The following is a 25,128-nucleotide window of genomic DNA, read 5'->3' as shown; positions in this document are numbered from 1 at the left end:
TGCGAGGAGCTCATAGAGTCGTGCCGGCTACTAGTGATGCTGGACGATGGCCCCAGGCTTGAAGCCACGGAGCCTATCGAGCTTGCGGATCCTCTACGGCTGGTCGAGGTTGATGACGTGCCGCCAAACCCGGTAAACCCCTCGGTGGCAGCCTTAGACTCTTCGGGGAATAGAAGCCCTGTTCGGGTCATCTTTGATAGCCACATGCGCTGGTAACGAGCTCCGTTTGGTCCCGAAGGAACGGGACCGGCAGTATGTATACTCGACTCCTCTTGGATTCTCCTTGCTCCGTGCGCCTCTCCGGCTGCTCCAACGGCAGCCGCAGATGGCCGTGAGGTACCGACACTAGCGGCCTTGGCTGTGGACTCATGCATGCTGTCACCCTGGTAAAGGGGACATGCTAGAGTCTTTGCAATAGATTGAGCAATCTGTACCTTGCCAGCTACTCCGGTGGATGCCATAATGAGGATTATGTACTTGGAGGGCTTGCGCGTGCCCTCTGAGGTGTCCTCTGGCTGATCGGGAAGCCGATGGAGGAGAACTTGCGGAGTTTGAGGCCGCGGTGGGAAATGCGAATCTGACATTGTGTCTGATATTCAAAAGGAGTATCAGCGGCCTATTGCAATAACGACAGCAGGACTTGGTTTTGTATGTTCAAGAGTGTGTCAGTATGAACAGAGAGGGTCGTATGAGAACGGAGAGTTGCAATAACTCCGGTGCGGGGCTGATTTGAAGTTTCCAAATGCTGATGCTGAGCCGCGAACTGGGTCCACTCACAATGAAGGAAATGTCCGAGGGAAAACTTGCATAGCGATTGATTAATCTAGAGCAGGTCACTATCACTCCTGATGTATATTCATTGGCTACATTCGTTCATACGTATGGAGAATTAACCCTTCGTGCCCTGAATTGTTCCTAATCAAACAATTGTTCCACTTGTGCCGTTATGTCTGGCATTGGGAAGAGACTTCTGTTTCCAGCAGTTTGGCCGGGAACCCAAGGGTCTGCAAAAGCCTCATCGATGATATACACAGAGTTACTTCCCATCTGGACTGCAGCCGTTACCTGGAATCCCGCCTCGACAGCTGAGCTTGGATTCGATACTGTTCCCAAATACTCTGCTGTTTGCCAATGATCCTTGGATCGCAGGACTTGGATACCAGAATCATGACTGGATACTAGCAAGACCGTTCCGCCATATTTTGGTGGCGCGTAGATGCCATCTGTATCGAGGTATGTGACGTTCGGAGTCATGGGAACTAGTACCGGCACGCCTCTCTCTCGTCTCATGTCAAAGCGATATATCTGTCCGTCGGCACCATTGTTTGCGAGCAGGACATCGCCAACGGCTACGAGACCACCATAGCCTTCATCAGTCGTGACGATTGTTGGGGGTAGATACCACGGAACCACGGCTTTGCCATGCTTATCTACTTTCATTATGGTTCCTGGCCACGTGCCAACGATATAGGTGTTTCCTCGGCTATCATGCTCGACGTCTTGGAAGCCACCATATTCACCTTGGGTCACCTCGGTGATGTTCAGAGTCCAGAGAAATTCTTTCGTATCTGGATTATACTTCATGATAAGATTGTCTCCAGACACGTCTGCTCCATTCGTTGCCCATGGTGGTGCTGAGTCCACAAGGATCGATACCAAGCCGGTGTGCTTATCCCATCCTACGCCGCCGATGTGTTCTGTGGCACTGCGTGTGATCCCGGGAAATTCTAAAACCTCAAGTATCTCATCATTGTAGGGGTCGTAGGTCGCAACACTCGCATTCCAAAGAACTCTATACAGATATCAGCCTTCTCGTCTGATTCTTTATCAACAGTGGATCTAGTTCTACCCGAAATAGACGAGACAATCCTTTGCATTCCATTCAGCATTTTCTGGGTACAGTTGATACTGATCAATTGTAAAGCTACCGCGGTTAAGTGGAGGGCATTGGCAGTCGGTGGGAAAAGATGTAGCTCTCAGTGCAAACAAGATAGTTAATATGAGGAAGATCATTTTCTACGGTTATGAGCTTAATAAGAGTTAAACCCCAACAGCATGAGAGATATACGTCCAGATATTTTGGAAATCTAGGAGTCAGTGTACGTGAACGTAATGTAGGACGACTGCGTGCTTGAAATATGATCTCGCATGTAGAAAATTGACCGAAACCGAGCTTTTCGGCTTGCCGCTGCAGTGTTACCACACTGTCAGCTGGAATGAAAGGCAAGAATCCTTCTAGGTGAGAATCTGAAGGCAGTGCTAGTTCGTATATGTGCGCACGGATCCTGACCTAGCATTTGGGCACGGGAAAACAGTGTGGGCAATATCATTCGCTGTATAGGCCGTCTCATGCAGGTCGCTTGCGAAAGTCATTTTGTAAACACGATAAAAGTCTATGAGCATTGTTAACAAGTTCAATTAGGGCTCACTAGCTGCATGGAGTCAAAATTGGACTTCCTAGTTAAACTAGCACTTGATATAGTCGAAGGCAAGTGGAGATAAGAAGAACTTTGTTAACTTCTAGATGTTATTGCGCCCTAGCTTCCAACATATGTTTCATTTAAGGCTTCCTATAAAAAGACCCGACCCCTAACAAGTCTTCACCACATTTAGTTTAGCTCGAGGTTATGGAAGCTATCGGTTAAGCCTTGCCGTCGAGTAAGATATTGTGTGATAATCTACATGTGCAAACCTTGACATTGACTGAGTCTTGACCAAAACCACTTTGCGTTATCTCGGAACTGCTAGGTAGTTGCGGATATAACTTTCAATATTACCCTTTCAATCCAGTAGTACGCAAACGGGGTCACTCTCTCTTATCTTTGTGATTTGCGAAGGTTCAGAATACGGGGCTGCCAAGTTCAATTAAGCGAGTACCAAACCCGGGAGCAGAACCGCGTCTGTGGCATGAGTTGATCAAATTGAGGCTTAGTGAGGATTTGAAGTTTCAAACCCAGCATCAGCGCAATATCGTATCAATCTAAGAGGAGGGCAACATGATGTCGATTGCTTGCCGTAAAAAATGTTGATTGTTTTCGCGTTTGGGGTAGTTTTGAATCGATTGGTGGACGAGAAAGGAGGGGTTTCTGCTGTTTACTCTGTGAAGGTGGCATGAAGCAAGGGTGTGTCGGCTATGTGCTCCGAACCAACCGACGAGCAGTGACACTCACCGATCATGCCATCCTATGTACAGCAGGGGGTTTGTGTTCCGGCATTTGGATTTCGGAGCGGCATCTTCCTTGAGGGCAAATGTTTGGAAGTCCCTACACTCGAGCGCAGGTTTGCGAAATGGGTAAAATGAACTCTCTCGTTGCGAGTTTCCAGCCACCATTTCGACTACCTTATTTTTTCCTGACTTTAAAATCTATTGTGATTGTCTAAAGAATTTAAAGACAGCATGCCAGACCATGGTCTGTCCAGCTTTGCCAAAGTCGCGAGCGTCGGTGTTGGTACAGCTCTATTGTGTTTGTCCCTCCCCTACCTCAGTAACCTTACCCGCTCTGAAGGTCTCATTTCCTTCGTAACCGACTTTCCCATTCCGGATTTTCCTTTCCCTTTCCCACTCACATTCGAACCTAAACCGATGCCCTTCATTTGCAAACCATCATCTTATCGCACTGAGATCATCTCTCTCGATCCCCTTGTGATATATATACACAATTTCATATCGCCGACCGAGATTGAGGCTTTGCTTGACATAGCGGAGCCGGAGTTTCGACCATCCAAAGTCTACAAGTATGGACGTGATGATGGCACGAACGACCGCACCTCCAGTTCTGCCGGATTGCCCAGAGATCAACCTGCGGTGTTGTGTATAATGGGCAAAGCCCGTGAATTCATGGGCACAATGATTCGTGATGGTTGGGACGACATAGGAGCACCACAGCTAGTTCGATATACTGCTGGACAAAAATTCAACACACACCACGACTGGTACGACAGTCCTCAGTGGGCAAATGACGGAAGCAGACGAACGTGGAATCGTATTGCTAGCTTCTTTGCTATTTTACAGGACAATTGTACCGATGGAGAAACCCATTTTCCGTACATCAAACCTGTTGCCTTGTACAAGGGCCAGAAAGACGGAAACACGGACATGCAGAAAGATCGTGAAGACCGTGTTTGGCATACACGTGATCCAATTTGGAGACATCATGAGAAAGGGGGGCTTTCTTTTAGACCGATCAAAGGCAACGCTCTCTTTTGGATCAACCTGCATGCAAATGGTACAGGAAACACAAGGACGTTGCACGCAGGGTTACCAGTAGGCGAGGGCTTGAAGACTGCTATGAATATCTGGCCGAAGCAATACTATGGACCGTACTGAGTTCAGCAGTGGTAACGCCTGGATTTAGCTACGAACACCAAAGCTCGACTGCGGAACTTGTTTCCTTTCAATGGTTCTATTTTCATACTGTGATCTGACGCTGCTCTCGGCATCTGGGAATATGTATGACTTTTGTACATTCGCCAGGCAGCGTTCCTCTACCACCAAAACCGTTGCATCGTGGGCCACTGTATTCCTCTATCTAATACACCCTGGGTATTCAATGCAGTCATGCGCCATACACTCTTCGGCCCCCAAACCATGTCTCCGAGACTTTCGCCGCCAGAAGTTTCTCCTTCTCCCACTCCATGTCGCATACAACAAAATCTGCCTTCATTCCTGCCTGCAGACCACCTGACCAAGTCTCAGCGAAAGTACTATAGGCTGCGCCCTTAGTTCCGGCCACGACCGACTCGCAGAGTCCCAAAGCAAAATGCTCGTTGAACGCAGCAGGCCCATCCGGCCCAGGTTCTCGTGCACTGCGCCTCGTCGTAGCAACATACATGTTAGCAAGTGGTGCATGAGGTGCCGTCGGAGCATCGCTACCCAGCGCTAATGGCGCGCCTCCGTCGGCGAATTCCCTATATGCAAATGCCCGCCCGCAACGATGTTCACCAATAAGCCTTGGCCAAGCCCGTAGAATGGCCGGATCACTGTGGACTGGCTGAATGCTAGCTGTGATGCCTAAACGACCTAGGCGAGCAGCATCCTCAGGGGAAGACAACTCCAAATGCTCGATACGTGGGCGTCTGGTTGGAGTCACGCATTCCTCTATCACGTCAATGGCCATCTTGATGGTTGCATCACCAATTGCATGGAGTGCAACCTGAAGACCGAGTGAGTCAGCTTTGCGCACCACCGGTAGAAGCTGGGGTTTTGTCCAGATAGCGTCGGTCGAAGCACCGTTGCTCGAATATGGCTCTTTCAGAGATGCTGTGCACGAATCAATGATTCCATCACAGATGATCTTGATGCCCACAACGCGGCAACCAGGGCTCTTGGTTGCATTGAATTGAGCCGCCAGCTCTGCCGCACGCTCGACTTGCTTCAGGTGTTCAGCCTCGGTGGCGCTCGGCTTGATGAGCCAGTAGGCGGCGAAGCGCATAGGTATGTTGGGGTCGTCGGAGATGAGCTTCTGCAACGCCTCCCAGATGTCTTCGTCCATTGCCATATCAATGAGACCTGTGTATCCAACAGTGTTGTACGCCTCAACTGCAGAGCGAATTGCCGCTGCACGCTCTTCCAGCGAGGCCACTCGTGCAATATGCGGCCAGACAATTGTGAATACCCCTGCTTCCTCAAGTAAGCCTGTTGGGTTACCATCTGCATCACGATGAATCTTGCCGCCAACAGGATCTGGGGTTGTCTGAATATCGAGTTCCTTAACAGCTGTGGTGCTGCACCATGTGCTATGCAGATCCTTTGTGTCGACAAAAATGGGGCGGCCTAGCGGGTCCAGATCATCCAGCATCGCAGAGTTAACCCCATCAGGGGTCATGCTGTGCATCCAACCGCGGCAGGAGATACGCGGGACGGTGGTGTTGGTTTTAGCGTACTCCCTGATGGCTGATCGAATATCCTCAAGATTTTTGCAGTGCTCGAGGCCGACTTTGAGTATAGATTGACCCATGATGAGAGCATGCATATGACCGTCTATAAAACCAGGTAGGACAGTCCGACCAGCCAAATCCAGGGCGGTGGCACCATCTTTCTTCGCGGTTATGATCGAACTGTCGTCTTCGCGGCCCACGTACTCTATCACGCCATCTTTAATGAGCATGCAACTGGAGAACGCGGCCTCCTGATCTTTGCCCTTGCCTGTTCCTGAGGATTGGAACACCTTCCCGTTTACCAATAAAGTGGCGGCCGACGCAGCCATGATCTCTGCCAGATAATGCTTCCACGATATATGTCTTCTCAAGCATCGCGAATCGCCGACTGAGGCTGCCTCGGCATGTTATATATGTGCATCGAACGGTGGGGCAGTAATGCGATAACGGACCCAGCATGCCGTTGCATTCGGTCGGGGACGGCGCTAGCTCCACGTTTAGGGGGATAATTGGCGCAGAAAATGGGCGGAGTTGCAGTCCTAGACTGGGATCCTCGATTTTCTTTGTCATGGTTATCAGATCTTATCTGATCGGGAATCTGTACAATATGGCCCGCAAGCTTACATTTATATATCTGCAGCCCCTGTTGTTGATATCTTCGAACGATAGATGCAAGACTGAGCTTCATTTCTTGAGCTTTTCACAAAATTTGCATTGTAGCCTTCTCGATCCTTAACAATGTCTTTGCGCATGGAGTGCGGTGGTCGGGGCCAGATACCCCCTAGCTCGCTATCTACGCTATCGCCAGGTAGCTATGTATCAGCAAAGCAACCGATTGTCGCGGGCATACAGCGTTCATTCGAAAGCCTGCAGCATCGTCAATTCCTCATACTAACATGCCGTACACACTTGTCACTTTATGCTGTGTCCGACTTTCCCATCTCTTGGGCCTGCTCTCCTTCCAACTCGGCCCGGGTCTTGTATGTCCCGAATTCCCTTACGCTGACTCCTTTCATGAAGAGCTCATCCAGCTCCTTGAAGCTTCTGCCCGCCGTCTCTGGTTGATAGAACCAAAGGTATACAAGACATAGCAGACCAATTCCGCCAAATATGAACGCCGTCTTAGCTCCGAGGTTGGCCTTGTCTGGATTGAAGAGGTACGGAATGACGAATGCCCAGAAGAGGTAAATGAGGTACTGAAGGGCCACTCCAATTGAGATTGTCTTGACTCTCAACTTAGAAGTTGCCACTTCACAAAGCAGAGTATACGCCGTCGCACCAATCGAGATGTTGTAGAAGAAATTGTAGATGACGATGAAGGCCACTGACCCCTTGATAGCGCCCGGGCTGCCCTCCGTGGCGAGGCCGGCGCAGATCATTAGAATGACCGTGATAGAGAACGTCCCCCAGAATGTCAGTGGTCGACGTCCAACTTTGTCGATAAGGTACCACGAGCAAATATTTCCAGCCATTGAGCATCCGTGTTGGGCAATCTGAAGCTTGAAACTGTCTGATGTGCTATAGCCAGCAAGTTGCATATAATATGTCCCGTAGGAAGCTATGAAAAACACGCCGCTCAGGGCCTGGATCGCCAGAGGCATCACAGATATTATTGTACGGCGGAGATTCGATTTGCGGAAGCAGTCGAGATATGTCGCTCCGGCGACCTCTGCCTTGGCCTCCTGAAGCGTGGTGCGAATCTGAGAGACGCGCATGGCAAGATCGACAGGATTCGTGTATCCCAGGCGTTGAAGGGCTTTTGTTGCTCGGTCGTCTTTGTCGACACTGATAAGCCAAACGGGAGACTCGGGTACGAAAGGGGCAAAAATGGCAGAGACACCAGCGAAACCGAACTGTGCACAGAAAACAGCGCGGTAGGCCCACCGGGTCGGACTGTTTCCGGTGTAGTTCACAATGATCGCGCTCGTCAGTGGGCCGATGGTCATCATGAGAGCCGTCAAACACGTAAAGATGCCGCGAAGTGCTAAAGGCGTGACCTGTTAGACGATTCTGTTAATCTTTGAGTCTAGAAGACGGGAGATGCGCAGAAGCTGGTAGAGTGTGTTTACCTCGCCAATGTATGTGACTGCAACAGAGAGGATGATACCGGTCACAAAACCATTGATAAACTTCCCTCCGAAGAACATGGCGTTTGTCGTTGCCACAAACTCCAAGGCAATAGCAGCAAAGGATACAGCAATAGAACCAATCATGAGCGGTTTTCGTCCTATTTTGTCGGCGATGTATCCGGCCCCGAAGGTGCCGACGATAGAGCTTGCGATGGGACCTCCGGAGAAAGCTGACTGCCAGTCTGCATCAAGCACATAGTTTCCTGCATACTCTCTACCGAAGTCCTTGCGGAATTCAGGGATACTAAGCACCATTCCTGATGCCTGGTTCTCAAAAGACACCAGAAGACAGATGAAGACAGCATAGAAAGCCCATGCTGTAGCATATGGCCGCCGTCTTGCAGCCTGTAAAGGCGAGAGTTGATGCTCTTGCTGGTTAGCTAAGGATGCAAAATCATCTGCTGCATTCTGGACATGCTCAAATCCATGCACAGCCTCGTCTTTGGGCGACGTGTTAGTCATTGTTCGAAAGGGAATGGTGATGGTCGGTTGGTTGGGATTCGTATGAGGGCGTCCAAAGGCCTGGACTTGTCGGATGTCACATCAATATGGGAGTTTTCAAAGATTTATATACTCCACTGGATGCTGGTCAATCGTTTCCTGACGTCTTGTCTATCGTCGGTCAGTCATATTGGATATCCGAGTCCGGGGCCCCAGCTGGAGACTCCAGGAAATCTGCCCACGTTCATCGGAAGCCATGGGCACGAGGACACCAAATTGAGGGAGAAGCAATGCAAAATGTGGGCCGGGGAGTATCGGTGTGGATATCTCGAAGAGCCGTGGCGCTCACATGCACACCATCGACGGTATAAGTCTTTCCTGGAGGCAATTAGCGGGGCAGCCGAAGACGCAAGGAAAGTGTAGATTTGCCTCTCTAGGGATGAGGCGGTCTTTGATCAATGGGCAACTAAGCTAGCCCATTGGGTCTCGACTTGTTCAGGTCTCGATTGGCGCGCATAGTGGCGTTTGAGTCATGACTCGCAAAATTGCGCGGCATAAAGGTGGGAAGTTTGAGCATTCCCACTAAGGTGATTGATAACGAGGAGGCTTTTCGACTCTGGGGAGTATCGGCGTGAACTCTTGTGAATGGCATCGGTCTCAGAGGGCCCAAAGGCGTACAAATGGAGCCATTACTTACGAATCTGCTATCTGAACCCCTACCTGTCATGCGAACTCATGCGATGCCGCGGCAATCCTCCCCCGCACTGTCTCCAGCCAGCCCCGGCTCAGTGGAGATCACATCCCCCGGTCCGATACGTAGCGGTCCCCGCGAATCCGCTTCTTACTCTCGGAGACGGGCAGGTACGGCATGTGTCGTTTGTCGGGCCCGGAAAACCAAATGTGATAACCAACGGCCGGTGTGTGGGTTCTGCGCGGCGACTGGGGGAGCCTGCAAGTATCCCGATGACGCCCCTTCCGACCACTCTAAGTTGGATAGGGGAAGCCTAGCAATTCTGCAAAGGATAGGCGAGATGGAGCAAAACATTACAACTCTACTGCAACAAGACGCGCGTAGCCGCCAGTTCATTGCACACAATGCTTTTGTCGGAGGAGCTACCGAAGCTTTTCAATCAAGAACTCCAGGAAGCGATTTGGGTGGGAGTAGCTTTCATAAGACACAGAACCAGCCCGAAGATGACCAGCCGCCTACTGCCGACATTATATTTGAGAGCGCCGAGATGACCATTGAGAGTATATTACGCTGGCCCGTGTTCGAATTGGAGGAGTCTGTCCCCCTAGTGTCTATTTTAGGACAAGTGGACATTATGAAGACACCTGCAGGAGACAATATCTTTGACTTAGAACCCGAGATGGTTGCCCAACTAGTTGAAAACTTCCTGGCTACCAATCATATAAAGAACCCCATCTTCGATGTTGATCGACTTTGGATGCAAGTCAAAGAATTCACAGATAGCGGCTTACGATGGAACGGTACAACATGCCTAATAGTAAGTGCAATCTCTATCAACACTGGCAGTATTGCACCTCATGTACAGAAATAGAAGCTGATTGGCTTCAGCTCTTGGTCTGCGCTGTGAGCGTATTGTCACCTCCAATAATGTTGGAAAAGCAGCCTGGATATTCCCAACGACCAGATCGGCTTGCACGTGCAGAGATGTTCTTCCAGGCATCACAGCGCCGCATCGGCGTGGTATATCACGAGAACTCGCTTTTGACGATGCAATGTAGCTTTTTAACGGCAGTTTATCTAATGAGCACCTTCAGGATTCTAGCAGCTTGGAAGGCATTCTCTCAGGCCGGAACGCAGTGTGTGGGGTGGTTGGCAACGCGAGGCCGTGTAGTGGAGAGCCGCAATCGATTTTCTCCCTCGGAATTACAGAGTAAGCATGATGAGAAGAACAATGAAAGATATGTCGAAGAAAGCCTGTACTGGAGTTGTCTGAAGAGCGAGTTGCAAGTTTCCCCTCATACATCGACCGGTTGCGACACATACTGACCAATGCTAGGGAGTTACGCACTGAGCTAGGCCTTCCAGGTTCGAGTCTCAACGAGATGCACTACCCTCACGTATATCCATCACCTCCAAGCCCCAGGCAGCCTGTCAGATCCGGTGAATCGTTTCCAGAAGCCGATTCGGATCGCGGCCGTGAATGGCTTGAGTTGGGATGGTTTTTCTATCTCGCTGAGATCGCTTTACGGCGTATAATGAATGAAGCCCTCTCCGCAAGATACTGGCGAGGTTCTTGGTATTACACTACTGAGTGGTGGACCCACGAGGAGCAGGGTCAATTCCAAAGTCGAGTCGACGAGTTCAAGCAGAAACTAGAGACCTGGTATGAGATGCTACCTCCACCAATGAGGTTTCCTCGTAACGCAAATGAGACTGTCGGTGCAGATCCCTTGCGAGGCATTCTGCGAGGTCATTTCGTTGACATTCTAGACATGGTTTTGTTCCCAGCTGTTCATGCTGTTGTTCTGAGGGATCCGAGCGAGGTCAGTCAAAGTATTCTTATATGCGCTCGAAAGGCTCTTGCTACAGCAGTGGACCGTATTACCATCAGCAGCGAGGGTTTCTGGCACCGTCATCAAGGAACATGGTTGATGATTCGGACCTGCTCCCGAAGCGCGCTCCAACTATTGGGAGTGGCAATGCGAGCTCAAAAGGAAGGGAGGGAAGGAAGAGATGTTGCGTTTGCCAACGACCTTTTGCCAGATGGATGGAGAGAATCTGTGGCAAGCGTGATTGCATTAGTGGCGTACTGGGAGGCAGAGAGTCCAGAGCTAACAAGGTTATTGGCGCGGTTGAAAGAATTGTATGGAAGAGTTCAAGATGAACTGATGTTATAGCAAAATGGCGAAGAAGATCCTTGCACATAGCGAGGAATATTGACCATCGAGACAACTGTCGGCAAGGAATACCTTTCCGAAGAACCTTCCCTGTAGTATGTCTGTCCAACTAGTTCACCTACTAGTGGGCGTGACTAGTTCCGGGGATGGAGGCTTCGGCGAGGACACCGATACTTCCCGATCGGCCATCAGCCGATACTCCCCGGACCACTTTTATTGAGCTTTCGGATTCGGGCCACGGTCACGAGAGGCGTATAGATCTTTGTGTATCATTAGGTGCATGGAGAAGCTGTTGTCCATGCCAGTAGTACCGAGGCAGCACTTTTTGAATCCAGCTTGGTAATGACTGGGATGTCACGCGCGAACAGTTTTTGTCCTAACGCTGAATCTCGTTCAGACCTTTTAAAAGAAATTGAAATAATACGACCATCCAGCCAATTCCTCTCCTTCTGAGCTCGGCCGCGTGCTGAACCCTCTTTCCTGTTAATATCATTAACAATTGTATATCACATTTCGTGTGGAGTATTGACAGATAACATGACGACCTTGACCACCCTGTTGAGAGAGGATGAAGGGTCGCCGTCCATCTCGTTTAACCCTGCTCACACTATCTCGGAGATAGATCCACTGATATATGGTGGATTTCTAGAGTAAGGAATTCAAATCGTCCGCCCGTCGGATCAGTTGCTTATCAGTTGAAACGCGATAGACACATGGGACGATGCATCTATGGTGGTATCTATGATCCGCAAAACGAGAATGAGCACCTACGCAATTCAAACGGGTTTCGCACAGATGTGATGACTTGTCTCAAAGACGAGTTGAAAGTCCCGGTGGTGCGGTACCCAGGCGGCAATTTCTGTGCAACTTACCGTTGGCAAGATGGTATTGGCCCCAAAGAAAAGAGGCCGAGACGCCCAGAACTTGCCTGGGATGGAATCGAGCCCAACACTTTTGGAACAGACGAGTTCATGGAATGGTGCAAAGCCGTCGGAGCAGAGCCGTACCTGTGCCTGAACATGGGAACCGGTACGCTCGAAGACGCACTGGCGTGGGTGGAGTATTGCAATAGCGACAAGGACACATATTATGCGAACCTAAGGAGGCAAAATGGCCATGAAAAGCCGTACGGTGTCAAGTACTGGGCTCTAGGGAACGAGATGTGGGGTCCATGGTAAGCTCAAATGTCCTTCGATGGAGGATGACGATTTTTGACCACGATATTAGGCAGGTAGAGCAACACACAAAGGAAGACTATGCCAAGAAGGCCGTCCAATGGGCTAAAGCCTTGAAACTCCTCGATCCCTCTGTCAAGCTTATTCTTTGCGGGAAGGACGGCTTCTCAGACTGGGACCGCTATGTCTTACAACAGTGTATCCGATACGTGGACATGCACTCAATTCATTACTATTCGATGGGTAGAACTCATTACAAAAACATATCATCAGTTTATGGTGCCGAGCGGGCTATCCAGGTTTGCTCCTCGCTCATCGACCTTGCTCGATGCGAAGTGGACTTGTCACCATATCCTGATGTGAGCCTCATTAATATGAGGCCCAAAAGCGAGAAACGCCCAACCATTTGCTTTGATGAATGGAACGTGTGGGATTCGGAAAGAGCCCCTGGAAATAAGGGCGCCGAGGAACTGTACACTCTCAGTGATGGTCTAGCGGTAGCAGTGTGGCTGAACGTCTTCATCCGAAACTCCAAAGAACTGGGAATGGCTACAATCGCTCAAAGTGTGAACGTCATATCCCCACTCATGACAACCCCGAATGGCGTTTGGAAGCAGACAACGTATTTCCCATTATATTTGTTCTCGAAATACATGCACGGAAAATCGGTTGCTGTCCATGTCCGTACGGGGACATATGAAGGAGAGACCTTCCCGGATTGGGTCAGATCAACCTGCAAAATCCCGAAACTCGATGTTAGTGCAGCACTCAGTAATGATGGGTGGATGAACGTCGCGGTGGTGAACACGGACGAAGATCGCAGCTTCACAGCAGATTTTGATGGATTAACACTCAAGGAAGGACAAGAGGTCGAGATCTATACAGTGGGGGGGACTGAGTTCAGCGGAAGAGACGTCAATGCTGAAGGCGCAGAGAAGATTGGCATCAAGGAGAGTCGATGGGATGGCAAGAGCAAGGAGTACACTTTTGAGAGGCTAAGCTTTACTTTGTTAAGATGGATGGTATGATCTGCTAAGCAATGTCTTGGGACAAAATAGACTTAAACTAGAATAGAAAGAATTCAAAGAATTGAGAATTGTATGGAAGTTCAGGAGAATTTTAGCTTCAACCGGAGGAAACCTCCGTTCAGTCAAATAGTACCAACATCTGATTCTCCATCTAAGCTTTTCGACAATGCCTTCATTTCCTTTGGGACGCAAGGAAAATTAATCATGATACAAGCCAACTAATCTCGACCCAGTCAATGCTTACTCACCTCCGGTCTTCTAAGAAGAACACTCGTCTGAAGGCAAACATATCATCGAAGGTACAGAATTCTGGCGCCCCGAGTTCGAACTCCAACGGCATCTCCTTGAAGTGGTCCATCAACAACTCCTTAAGCTCCCTCTCTTGATCTTCACTCAAATGTCTTAGAAGATAAGCCATGCTCAAGTGTAGTTCATAAGAGCTATGTTGTGGGTGACGGATCTGAAGAAGATCCGAGAGTCTGTCACGCAGCTCCCGAAGCCTCATCTCTTCCTCGTCCGTGCGAAGCTCTACGTGAACACCGATACCGATCTCGAGGGGACTGAAGCCTGTAATCTTCGCGAGATACGGTGGGTCACATTGTAGACTGAACGAGGAAAGTTTCTCCTCGAATAATGTAGTGCACTCCTCCATTGTTGCATCGAAACTTAGATCCGTTGGCCAGAAGCCGGGCTTGCGAACTTGGTCACAAACACCCTCAAAAATAGTCATGTGCCAACTTGACGGTGGTAACATAGTATATAAGTGTGATAGGTGACTCTTGCTTAACTTATCGTAAAGCCCGAGCATAGAAATGTACAACTCGCTCGATGGGGCAAGATGAGAGACGACTGTGTTGCCTGGGAAAGGCTGTACATTCCCGTCTGGGTCAAATTTGCTAGGCACCCCACGAGGGTATCTTGGTCGACTTGTTATTTGATTCATCTCTATTCACTAGAGAAGGGTCACACGCTACTAAACGAGTTTGTCTTTTGAAATGACCGAATAACTCTGATCACATCTTGGGGCACGTGGAGGGGATGTGGGAGATTGGAGGTTTTCCTCGAGAACGGGCTTTCGCCTTGCCTTGTTTTTAAAGGGATATGTATCCGTAGGTCGGAGGGGATCTCGTAGTAGGCCGATTGGTCTAACAATACCACGTGCTTCTTTAGGTTGTGTAAGGCAATTGGTTCGCAAATCATAAAACATTGGCCGCTCGTGAAATCGATTTATTTGCACTAGGGAGCTTACTTTCCAGCAGGTTGAAACCCGGAAGATTCGGGTGTATCCTCAGGTTGATGCAATCCAATCCAATCCTGGAACCTGAACTGGCACGCTTATTGGGAGGCCATCAATACTAGGTTACCGTGGACGCCCGTGGGCATTTGAACATGTAGCTACTTTTACAAAACCTATGCTATGTACCTAAAATACAAAACCCCTCGGACCTGGTTCCTGTCACCGCTTCCGAGGGTCTATCTTCTAATTCTTCATGGGAAGAACTTCCCCGTCTTCATCATCACGAGCAAACGCCATTCCCTCTAGAGACCTGGCCGCCTTCACGATAGGCGTATCTACCAACCGCGTGAACACGTCCGCAGCCCACACAAGCATGCCGCCGAGTATGCAAAGTCCTATGAACCAGCACACGGTACGCTGTGTCGGCGTGCTCTGTCCAGTGAGGCCACGCACTCCCCAGGGCAGCACCTCGGGCTTGTCATCTTTGGCAGCCTTCCACGCCGCGCCGAGCACATAGTGCTCGCAGATATTGAGGATGGGGTGCTGCAGGATGTAAAACGCGAAGCTGATGCGGCCAGCGTACTGCGCCGGGCCACTTTCGAGCACCCGGCGAATTGCTAGCACGCGAGCGCACGCCCATACAATGCCAAACGCCGCCAGTGCGTACCAAAAGGCGTGGGCACGATCCGGCGCATACTGCGACGGTACATGCAACATAAGCCAGACATAGCTGGGTGTGATATCACCGGGCCTGGACGGCAGCGAAATGATGTACCCTGCGGCCGCTAGGACGATCAAAGGGGCGACACGCTCCACGAAGAAGGAGATACCGTCCTTTGGAGATTTGCCTCCGTGTCCCTGGCTTCCATCATGATGGTCTACGGTTTGCGTGCTCTCCTTGCTGATGTGGAAGTCAGCGAGCAGCGCGCCCGCCAGAAATTCAAAACTTGCCCACCGACCACACAGCAAAAACATGTATGCCATGCACAGCGCCAGCACTGTTTGTCGAAGAGCGGGACTTCGGAGCCGAGATATAGCCAACAATACCAAGAACAGAAGCATTGAGTGGGTGAACTCGATCGGAATGGTCCACAAGTGTGGGTTGTACTTTGAATGCGGCGATCTATCATCCCAACCCCAAGGCCATGTCAGGTTCGCAACAGCATCTTCAGCCCATTTTGTCATCTGTGCCCATAGGCTCGGCTCTGGGTGTATGAAGTTGTTCATGAATCCAAGTCGAACAAGGATCACATCCGTGAGCGTCAACACTAACGGCGGACCGAACAATCGAATGGGACGACGGAAGGCAGACGATGCAAGCACGGCATGACATTTCGCAATGGCGCCTGACCGAGGGCTATGTGGATGAGAGGGGGATGCTGGTGATCTCTGCTCATATAGGCATTTCAATGGTCGGTAGGCAAGGGCAAAGCCGGAGATGACGAAGAAGATGTGCACCATAGGCGTGCCAGCGTAGACAATACGGATGTAGGGCAATTGTAGGATGGAAGAGCCCTGGTCGGGAGGGTTCGAGCCGTAAGCGGGGAGGAAAAACTTGTGGTTGTAGTCCGTGTAATGATATGCAAACACAGAGCATGCAGCAAGGCCGCGGAGGCCGTCGAGATAGGAGGTCGGATGTAGCTTCGAAGGCTTCCGGCGACGCTCTGGTTGGATAGCATCGGCAATGAAGCTCGGGAGTAGAACGAGAAGGATGCCACTCGACAAGAGGGCGGCGAACCGTCGACGGACAGTCATTGTCGTGATTGTTCGGGTGAGCACGCGACACTCACTGCGCTCAAGATGGAGATCTATCTCCAGCGCTCGGTGACAGGTTCGAGTGAGTCGGACCAAAGCCAGGGAAAGCGACTGAAGGCTCTAGCAAACCGTCATCGACGTTTGGGCGTTTCTAATCATGCTCCGAAATTGTAGCCAGATATAGAAGACAGGAATGAGGGCCGCTTCGCGGTCATCGTTTGCTTTAAAGTCTGTCATTTTCGTCTCGCTCCGCGGTCCCTGAAGGGAGGGCGGTGCAAGTCTTGGCATACCCGAGCAGGCCCTAGAGATGATCAGCAAGGAGCAAATACCAGTTGCGTTAAACCGGCAATCGGTTGTCCTGCTAGGCTATCAAGGCAGCCAGGACATCCCGCTGTGCATTTCGTAGCAAACAAGCAGGAGACACTGTGTTGGGGTCGGCTGGGAATCTTCCATAGCGGCTTGGCAAACGCCTCTGGCCTGGGTTTAAGGTCAACTAGTGGTGTAAGATGGTCAGGGAGGGCAGGTCGTACAGTGCAGAATGATAGACCGGATCAGCTCAGCGGCAGCAGATGCTGGACAATGCTCACTAATAAAGAATGTGAAAGCCCACTTCGAGCGACACAATCACCCCTGGCCGTGATGTGCTCTGCTGCGCTGTAGGGGTGAATGGGCTCATCAATTGATGCACACCATCCTCAAGATTGACGTCAGGATTCACTACTTGTGCGTCTGAATAAGGTTGACAGTTTCGGGGCTTGAACGCACGTTCGGGAGGGAGGCTTAAGTGAATTAAGGTAACACACTTCAGATGGACGCGTGTCGGCCCCCTCCGCCCAGGGGACATGGTTCTTTCTGGCCCTCTTCTCTTCACGTCTCAGGTCCCTCCAGTTATTTAGCGGCCCTACTAAGGCAAGGCACAAGTGACCCCTCACCAGGATGGCACAGGATAATTCGAGCCCCTGTTATCAGATGGTCACTGGCGTCACGCGTCTCGAGACATAACACCCGCATCACTCGCCCCTAAAATCTATCGTTTCCCCCCGAGTACGTATCATGGAATGGCTCATCGACTAAGAGCGTGCCTTTACAAGATAAACACCTCGTTTAGCGAGCACTGGAAGTTCGGAAGACTTATTCTCGACGCTAATATTCGGACGGAATTCATGAGCTGGAGTGAAGAATTGGCGGCTCAACACCTTGACTACCCTATGCTATAACTTAGGGCTCAGCTATAGACTGGTCTACATTCGTTTGGCATGTATATCAAATATTTGTTTGATCATAGGGGGTCAAGATGCGCTATTTACTCTGCTCGAGGATTCCACTCATTGTCTATCTCGTCCAAGAGCGTCGCGTCCCCATTAGATAGGGTTTGAAAAATAGTCTCCAAACTGACGAGCTTGAAGCTAGCCTCAGCCGCGGTTCCCCCTACTGGCAGCTCGTTCGAGTCATCATGAGTGACAAATAGGCCGTGCGGGAAGTCAGAACCCAGAGCTGTCCCAATGGCCGCGATGCCATCCGTGTTGGTTACAGCATCGATGCTACCGTCTGCCGACGCGCCGATTGAGAACGTGCCGACATAAGCATGCGGCGATTCTCGGCGATAAACATTGTATGCGCTGACTCCTTGACAAGACACGATGAGGAACCCCTGGCTAGGTGCAGGTCCTACGACAAGAGTCACTCCTTCAACATCACCGTACAGTTTGCCGATGGGAACATCGTCATCGACAGTAGCTACTGCGACTGGCTCGGTTGCTGCATCTGGTTCCGCGTCGTAGCGCCAGAGGGCGTAGGGCTCTTCGCCGATGAACACCCATCCGTTCTCTTCATCAGACACGCAACCCTCCACCTGACCACCACTCCCACCAATGAAACTCCGCACAAGAGCTGTCTGCAACGTACCATTATCTGTTGCTGTCAACTCATATTGCAAGTACTCGGCAGATTTAGTGTTTACGAAGAGATATTGCTTCCCAGTCGTGGGCGATTTGTAGGTACATGAACCATACACTTCATAATCTTCGGGAGTCGGCTGGGATCCTCCCGCGATATTTGCCAAGCTTCCATCTGCGGCGATTTCGAATAGACTGAGCAGTCGTTAGCTAGACAGTCCTGAAACATTATAGCAGAGTAGCTTCACCATAGAGTACTGTTTTCACGGCAAGCAGCATAGGCAAGATCGATCGTGCGATCTCCTGCCTGGAAGCCATAAATGACATCGATGTTATTCGGCTCTCCCGCGGCGAGGAACTGAAGAAATTTGCCTTTGAGATCGAACACGCCTAGACCAGTCTGGTCTCCAGACTTGGTAGTAGTGTAGATTCGTGACTTTTCGGGATCTTCTGGAGAGATCCAAATGGCAGGGTCATCGCCATCTCCACCGTTTGCCTCTGTCTCGTATGTAGCCTCGATAAGCGCGAACCCACAATTGATGCCACCCCATCCTGAGTCACAAGAGCACTGGTTCGGCCCAATGCAGGCGCCATGGCCTGAGCAGTCGTTCGTGCAATGAAATTCGCTGCATGTTGAGCCGCCAAATCCGGCAAAGCAGGAGCATACACCGGAGTTTGAAAAGTAGCCACTGTATGAGCAAGCCTGGCAAATAGGTGATGCTCGTTTGCATGGTCGGCGTCGCGGGTCATATCCTGTGTTGATGGAAATTCCCAGTGCTTGGAGAGCTCCCTCGAGAGAGCTGACACCAAACCCCTTGAAATCCTCAGCCTCAATGGCATACGTAAGCGCACCTTGAGGGTATCCTTCCAAAGATCGTTGATAGATGGCCACTCCTTGTATTTCAATGTCTTCAAGTCTTGCGAGCTCAAGAGAGCCGATTAGACCAAAAGATGAGGACGTATCATATACCCCAATGATATCACTTTGGGCAATGAAGACATAATCAGAAGACGAGGAGACGTACGCGGCGATTCCCGTAATGTCGTCTTCCGCTTCGCCCACTTTGGAAATATTGGGGCTCGCGGTTGATTCGGCAAGGGGAAACGCAAAAATGTCCTTGCTATCATCGCCAGTGAAGAACATGGTGCCCGCAGACGGCGCAACCGCACAAGCTGACGCCTCGATTGGTGTTTTGAATGTTTGTACCTATGAAACTTGATGTAAGAATCAAGGCGGTTGCCGGATTCAAATTCTCCTACCTCAAGAATCTCTGGCCCATTGCCTGTATCACGGATGAGGAACTGTATCGCCTGGTTCTTCCCGAATAAGTAGAGATACTGGTTACGTGCATTGCTCCTCCATGCGCAAAGAGCTGACCAGTCGCCAATCGCTGCAAAAGTGCCATTGGCAACTTCCGCAACGTCAGGGAGCTCAAAGAGTCTTAAAATAGAATCGGGTTGCCCAATAGTCACTGCATAATCCTTTCCATTGAGTGCGTATACCGTCGAGACCAACTTGGTACGTCGTCCAGGGGTCACGGCTTCAACCTCGCTCAAAGGAGTCGTGGCGCTCAGAGACCAGACATGAAAGCCGCCGGACGACGCCTCGCCATCATTACCAATAAGTAATGATGCATCTGCGCCAGAAGGGTAATACACAGCTGACCAGTCAGACTCGACCTCTTGTGTGAGTGCCGTCACATTGATAGCCACTGACTGAACGGCAGCAACAAAAGCGAGGCTCAAAACCAAGTGGAATCTCACCATTTTGCGACAGATCTGTAAAACATGTTGGAAAAGGCGTACACTGGTGAGCCTGACGAGGATATCGAAGTAGTATATATAATAAGGTGAGCGAACTCCCCATGGACGGCCGTCAAGAGCACACGAAATCCCAACTGAAGAGCAGCTGTCCACTTGGTCGCGTGCCTTGGCATTGATTGTGGAGGGATTCTTGAAATGTAGAACCCAGTCCGCCAAGAAAGCGTGTCGGCAACCGCTCTTATGATTGGGCTCACCTTGCAGCAAAAGTCTGGGCATTGATTTGGCTTCACTGAGCTTCGCCGTCTCTCCCTGTTAGTCGGTCGAGCACAACAAAACGTGTGCCTCAGCTAGATCGTTTTACTTCACCGACAAGAAGATAATCTGAGCAACGTTGGAGGCCGGATATTTCGTTGCAGAGGTCCTAGAACCATCGCCCACGTGTCTAGAATTCGAGGCTTCAACTGCCTGGCGCAGGCGGCAGTAGTGCGGATACTGCAGTTTTGTTTCGTAGAAAGCTAAATAAAGAGGATATTCTCACCCGACTTCGGTATTAAGAATTACTGAACAATGACTTTATAATCAAAATGCCTTCAGACTTCCGAAGCGCGCCATGTCGCTTGACACCAGAGCCACCTGATCACTCAAGCCATTCTCGATAGAGACGTGTCAAATATCGAGCGGTCCGCGGCTTAGCACCCAAGCCCAATTCCGGATTTCTCTGCGCTCTTAAGTATTTGTCGGTCCCCAAAGGTCAGACAAAAGATGCCCAGGCCCCGGAGACTCAGGTCCCCGAACTGTCTTGCGCGCGATTGTAAGAATAGGGCGGCTCGGGAGTATGTCAGTCTCATCTGTCAGAGAACCAAGAAGCTCTGGGTCGGTATCGAGGCCTTGTGAAGTCGACGAACGTGAATGTGTAGGTGTTGTCAAGACGGGTCGGGATCTGTAGAGGAAAAGACGACTTGTTAACACAATTCCTCTCGACATGGCATACTGGTACAAGTGTAACAATGTTAATTGAGACGACTTGTACACGGAGAAGGGATACATCTTATTGCGAAAGGACAGGCGTAAGCTCGCCCAGCGCTACAAATTGACTGACGTTGGCGCTTCCCTCGGATGGGATATGGGATGGTCAAGAGGTGCTGACAGGTCGCGAAGCGAGTCGCGCCCAATGTACACCTGGCCGAGTTTGATCATGATACTCCTACGTCTCTTTCGTTGTTCGATCGGAAATCGGTAAAGCATGCGATATCGAGCAGATATGCGATGACTGTTAGTCCTCCGAGTGCGCCAACTTCAGGAGCGAGACAATTGAAGAAGCATCGAAATAAACAGCCGTTTGCAAAGTTATGCGCTGACATAATCGTAGCTTTTGGTGGGAGCACTGCGTTAGTGGCCGCTGACTGCCGCTGTAATTGTTGTCATTGGCTTGGCCATCTTAGGTATCGGAGCACAACAGATTCGTTTCCGACAGGCCAACCACGATGTTGTTCAATGTTCATGGCACATCCCATTATCATTGTACGAGGTAGAAAACAATTACTAACATTGCACAAACAGACACCCGGTAGCAGCTGCTCTTGACGAGCCGCGCTACTGCGATTGCAGACACAACTCTTCAGATTGCCTAGCATAAGCTCCGTTGCGCGTTTCGGGACAGCGAACCGCGATACGCCATCGATGTCGTCGTACTGATTCGCGTTACGAAGCCTCCATGATCATCTTGAATTCACCACTCGAGATTGAATCAAAGAGCACGCGCAATAAAGGCATGAGTTGTGAAAGTGTCACCATGTTATACGCAAGCATAGGTATCGAGATGTTGTCCGGCTTGCGCTCCGCGGAGATGCCTCCTCGCCCGGGCGCCCAAGCATGCCAAAAGCATGTCCCAAACTCTCCGTACTCCGCTATAACAAGCTACCGTTGTCCCGGGATCTAGGCTAAGTTTGGAGTTTCTCTTAGCAAATATGACGCCCGTTGACTCGTTAAACTGATCATACTCCCATTCTCATACGTTCAGTTTTCATTCTTTTAGTCACAAGTGCTGCGCTGTCGCACACGACGTCTCAAAAACCTCTTATTGCGACATTCGGTCTTCGGTCGAGGGCCGGTATTTCTATGGACGGTCAAAATGGCACGGCGGGTTTGCTCAAACGGCATAAATCCTCTCTCCGGGATGAAGTGTAGTACATGATCATTTGTCGTCACCCTTGCATTCTCCTCAGCGCCTGGATCTCGGTTGATCTGCGCAGCTTGGGTGCGATGATGTCTTGCAAGCTTTCTAAATGGCATCTGGATATTGATCGTTACCTGAATCCCATTCTCCCACGTCCACCATGGCATTGGCTGCCTTACCCGGTGTCTCATTTCCTTGGACATCGCACAACAGCGAGAACGTCGAGCTCCCTAGGCAATATTCCCATCATTTTCTGGGCTGCTATTGGAATCTTCTGTGGTTTGACTCTTGTCGAGGTCGTCGGCCACCAGATTCCTGCCTTTCGTGACCATGGTGCTCCTTTGATCATCGGCAGTTTTGTATGCACATATCAATTTGCTCTGCTTGCCACGGCACCAGAGTCATATGCTAAGTATCTCGATAGGGCGCCGCAGCTGTTCTCGAGTTCTATGCTATCGAGTCTGCTCTGGCACAGCCACGAAACTCCATTGTCGGCCAGCTCGTCGCTTCAGTTGTCGGAATCTGCATCTGTAAGCTTTTTGCACTCAGTCCACGGGTTGAGGAGATCCGATGGCTGGCTGGACCTCTTGCATGCGCTTTAGCGACGGCAGCCATGGCTTTGACCGGGACCACTCACCCGCCTGCTGGAGCGACTGCTCTACTTGCAGTTGCGGATGAAAATATAGCTGCCATGGGGTGGTATCTCGTTCCGGTGGCTATGCTTGGATGCGGACTGATGCTAGTCGTCGCATTGTTAGTGAACAATATTCAACGACGGTATCCCGTTTATTGGTGGACGCCAGAGGAAGTTGGTCATATGTGGAAACGAAATGTAGCCCAGCAAAAGTCTGGCGAGGAAGACGATGAGCATTCTGCCGCAAAGGTCGAGCCAAGCTCCCCCAACATCGAAGCGCGGATATCCCATGTTGAGGGCCCAAGGTTGGTCATAATGAAAGACCTGGTCATGGTACCGAAGGACATGTTTTTGCGACCTGAAGAAAAGACGTTTCTTGAAAGTTTGAGCCAAAGATTATAGAATAGAAACAATTGATATGTCTAGATGGGACCAACTGGTCTATTTACTCATCTCGTTGTTTGATAGCAAACGAGTTGTGAGCTTCATCACCAGAGGACCAGCTCTTCAAATGGCCGTCCTGGTTCTGATGAGATCAATATTCAGAGCGGTTCCTCATCTCACAACATGTAAAAGATGGCTGTTCATTAGAGCAAAAACCATTCTGCATCAAACTTGCATCATCAGTAACCGAGGATGTGATGCAAGTGACTGTTTCTAGGCTAATTTCATTCGAGCATTTTGTACGCGTTTGTGAGTTCCTCGTTGGCAGCGCTGCATATTCTCTGTCGAAACTACACCACATCTAAGATCGCAAGCTGTCGAACTCGTCCAGCCACAACAAACTCATGGCTAGGCCGTGCTTATATGTCAGCGGGTCTTAGTGTCGTACACAGGGGAGGAATTAGTTTATCTCCGATAAGTACATGGGTTTCGGAACGAAACCCGCGGGTTTAACCGCCTGTCGTCGCATTCCCGGTCAGCAAGTCACTCCACTGGGTATTGTGGCACAGCTATATAAAGCATTGAATCCTCCCATTGCGCAGACCCGATACAAGAATTCAAAATACGTATCCAATAAGTCTCAAGTCTAGGACGCATATTGTCTCACGGCTCTTCAACAGTTAGCACCACTGGAATACAACGACTTCGAGAAACTCTTTGCACAAGCATCCACAATGCATCTCATTCTCACAGGCGCCACTGGAATGATTGGTTCTAGCGCTCTAGATGCCATGATTGGAATGAAAGAAATCACAAAGATCTCGATACTGAGCCGAGGACCTGTAAAAATGGCGGAGGATGCTAAGGACCCACGAATCAACGTGATCACCCACAAGGACTTCGCACAGTATGACTCCGAAGTCCTCACCCAACTCAAAGGAGCGTCTGGGTGTGTTTGGGCACTTGGCGTAAGCCAAACCAAAGTTAGCAAAGAGTACCTAAATCTTTCAATGCCAAATGAAGACACTATGCTAATGTTCATCATAGTGACTATGTTAAGATCACTAGGGATTGGCCAGCCGAGGCTGCGAAAGCATTCCAAGCATTAACGCCTGAGAACGAACCATTCAACTTCGTCTATGTGTCTGGTGTTGGAGCAACAACAGAGCCAGGTCTCTTCTCTGCATTTTGGGCAAGGATCAAGGGAGAAGCAGAATTGGCTCTTGCAGACATCAGGAAAGAGAATCCACTCCTACGCGCTAGCTCCGTCCGGCTAGGATTCGGCAGCGAGGCAAAACATGATGCGATCAAGCCATATCTACCATCTAGGCCATACTATGAGAAGGTCTTGCGCGCTTCGGAACCGGCTATACGGGCTGTAATGCCCAGTATCTGGACCCCTACAGAGTATTTTGGAAGGTTTTTGACCGACCTAGCACTGGGCAGATATCAAGACCAATTAAGGGCTTCCAAAGGCATCCGGATGGTCGGCAATATGCCTATAATCGAGAATTCGGCATTCCGACGTTTAGTCGAAATAAAATGATGGCATGAAATATGGTAAAAGTGTCACTAGGCATTGATTACAATTGAAATGAATCTGCTATAAAGTCATTCGAGCGATAAATATATAGCGTTGGGCGTTGAATAGGGGTGGGCTGGCGTGGTTTCTTGTTTCTTTTGTCTCTTTCATTATTTAAACCGGAATTTTGGTAATAACCAGCAGATGAATAATTATCAATTCAATCTTCGGGCTCGTCGCTAT

General features: G+C 50.1%; 4 protein-coding genes across 4 annotated transcripts; 1 reads left to right on the top strand and 3 right to left on the bottom strand.

Moving 5' to 3' along the window:
* Positions 1–4,556: 4,556 nt before the first annotated feature.
* Positions 4,557–5,972, bottom strand: UCRPA7_8678 (putative amidohydrolase family protein; the record flags this gene model as incomplete). The annotated part of the gene is made up of 1 exon (XM_007921189.1): positions 4,557–5,972. One exon carries the CDS (start codon positions 5,970–5,972, stop codon positions 4,557–4,559), a length of 1,416 nt encoding a protein of 471 aa, XP_007919380.1.
* Positions 5,973–6,794: 822 nt separating this feature from the next.
* On the bottom strand, positions 6,795–8,261 carry UCRPA7_8677 (putative mfs hexose transporter protein; the record flags this gene model as incomplete). The annotated part of the gene is made up of 2 exons (XM_007921188.1): positions 6,795–7,874; positions 7,947–8,261. The coding sequence occupies 2 exons, from the start codon at positions 8,259–8,261 to the stop codon at positions 6,795–6,797; spliced, it is 1,395 nt and encodes a 464-aa protein (XP_007919379.1).
* A 6,737-nt stretch (positions 8,262–14,998) lies between these two features.
* On the bottom strand, positions 14,999–16,510 carry UCRPA7_8676 (putative hard surface induced protein; the record flags this gene model as incomplete). The annotated part of the gene is made up of 1 exon (XM_007921187.1): positions 14,999–16,510. The coding sequence occupies one exon, from the start codon at positions 16,508–16,510 to the stop codon at positions 14,999–15,001; it is 1,512 nt and encodes a 503-aa protein (XP_007919378.1).
* Positions 16,511–24,097: 7,587 nt separating this feature from the next.
* Positions 24,098–24,826, top strand: UCRPA7_8675 (putative nucleoside-diphosphate-sugar epimerase protein; the record flags this gene model as incomplete). The annotated part of the gene is made up of 3 exons (XM_007921186.1): positions 24,098–24,312; positions 24,411–24,751; positions 24,810–24,826. The coding sequence occupies 3 exons, from the start codon at positions 24,098–24,100 to the stop codon at positions 24,824–24,826; spliced, it is 573 nt and encodes a 190-aa protein (XP_007919377.1).
* Between the last annotated feature and the right edge of the window lie 302 nt (positions 24,827–25,128).

The sequence above is a fragment of the Phaeoacremonium minimum genome, assembly GCF_000392275.1.
Source record: "Phaeoacremonium minimum UCRPA7 unplaced genomic scaffold PA7_03_scaffold_604, whole genome shotgun sequence".
NCBI lineage: Eukaryota > Fungi > Ascomycota > Sordariomycetes > Togniniales > Togniniaceae > Phaeoacremonium > Phaeoacremonium minimum.
The sequence above is the reverse complement of the archived record's forward strand: the minus strand, read 5'-3'. Positions and strand labels throughout refer to the sequence as shown.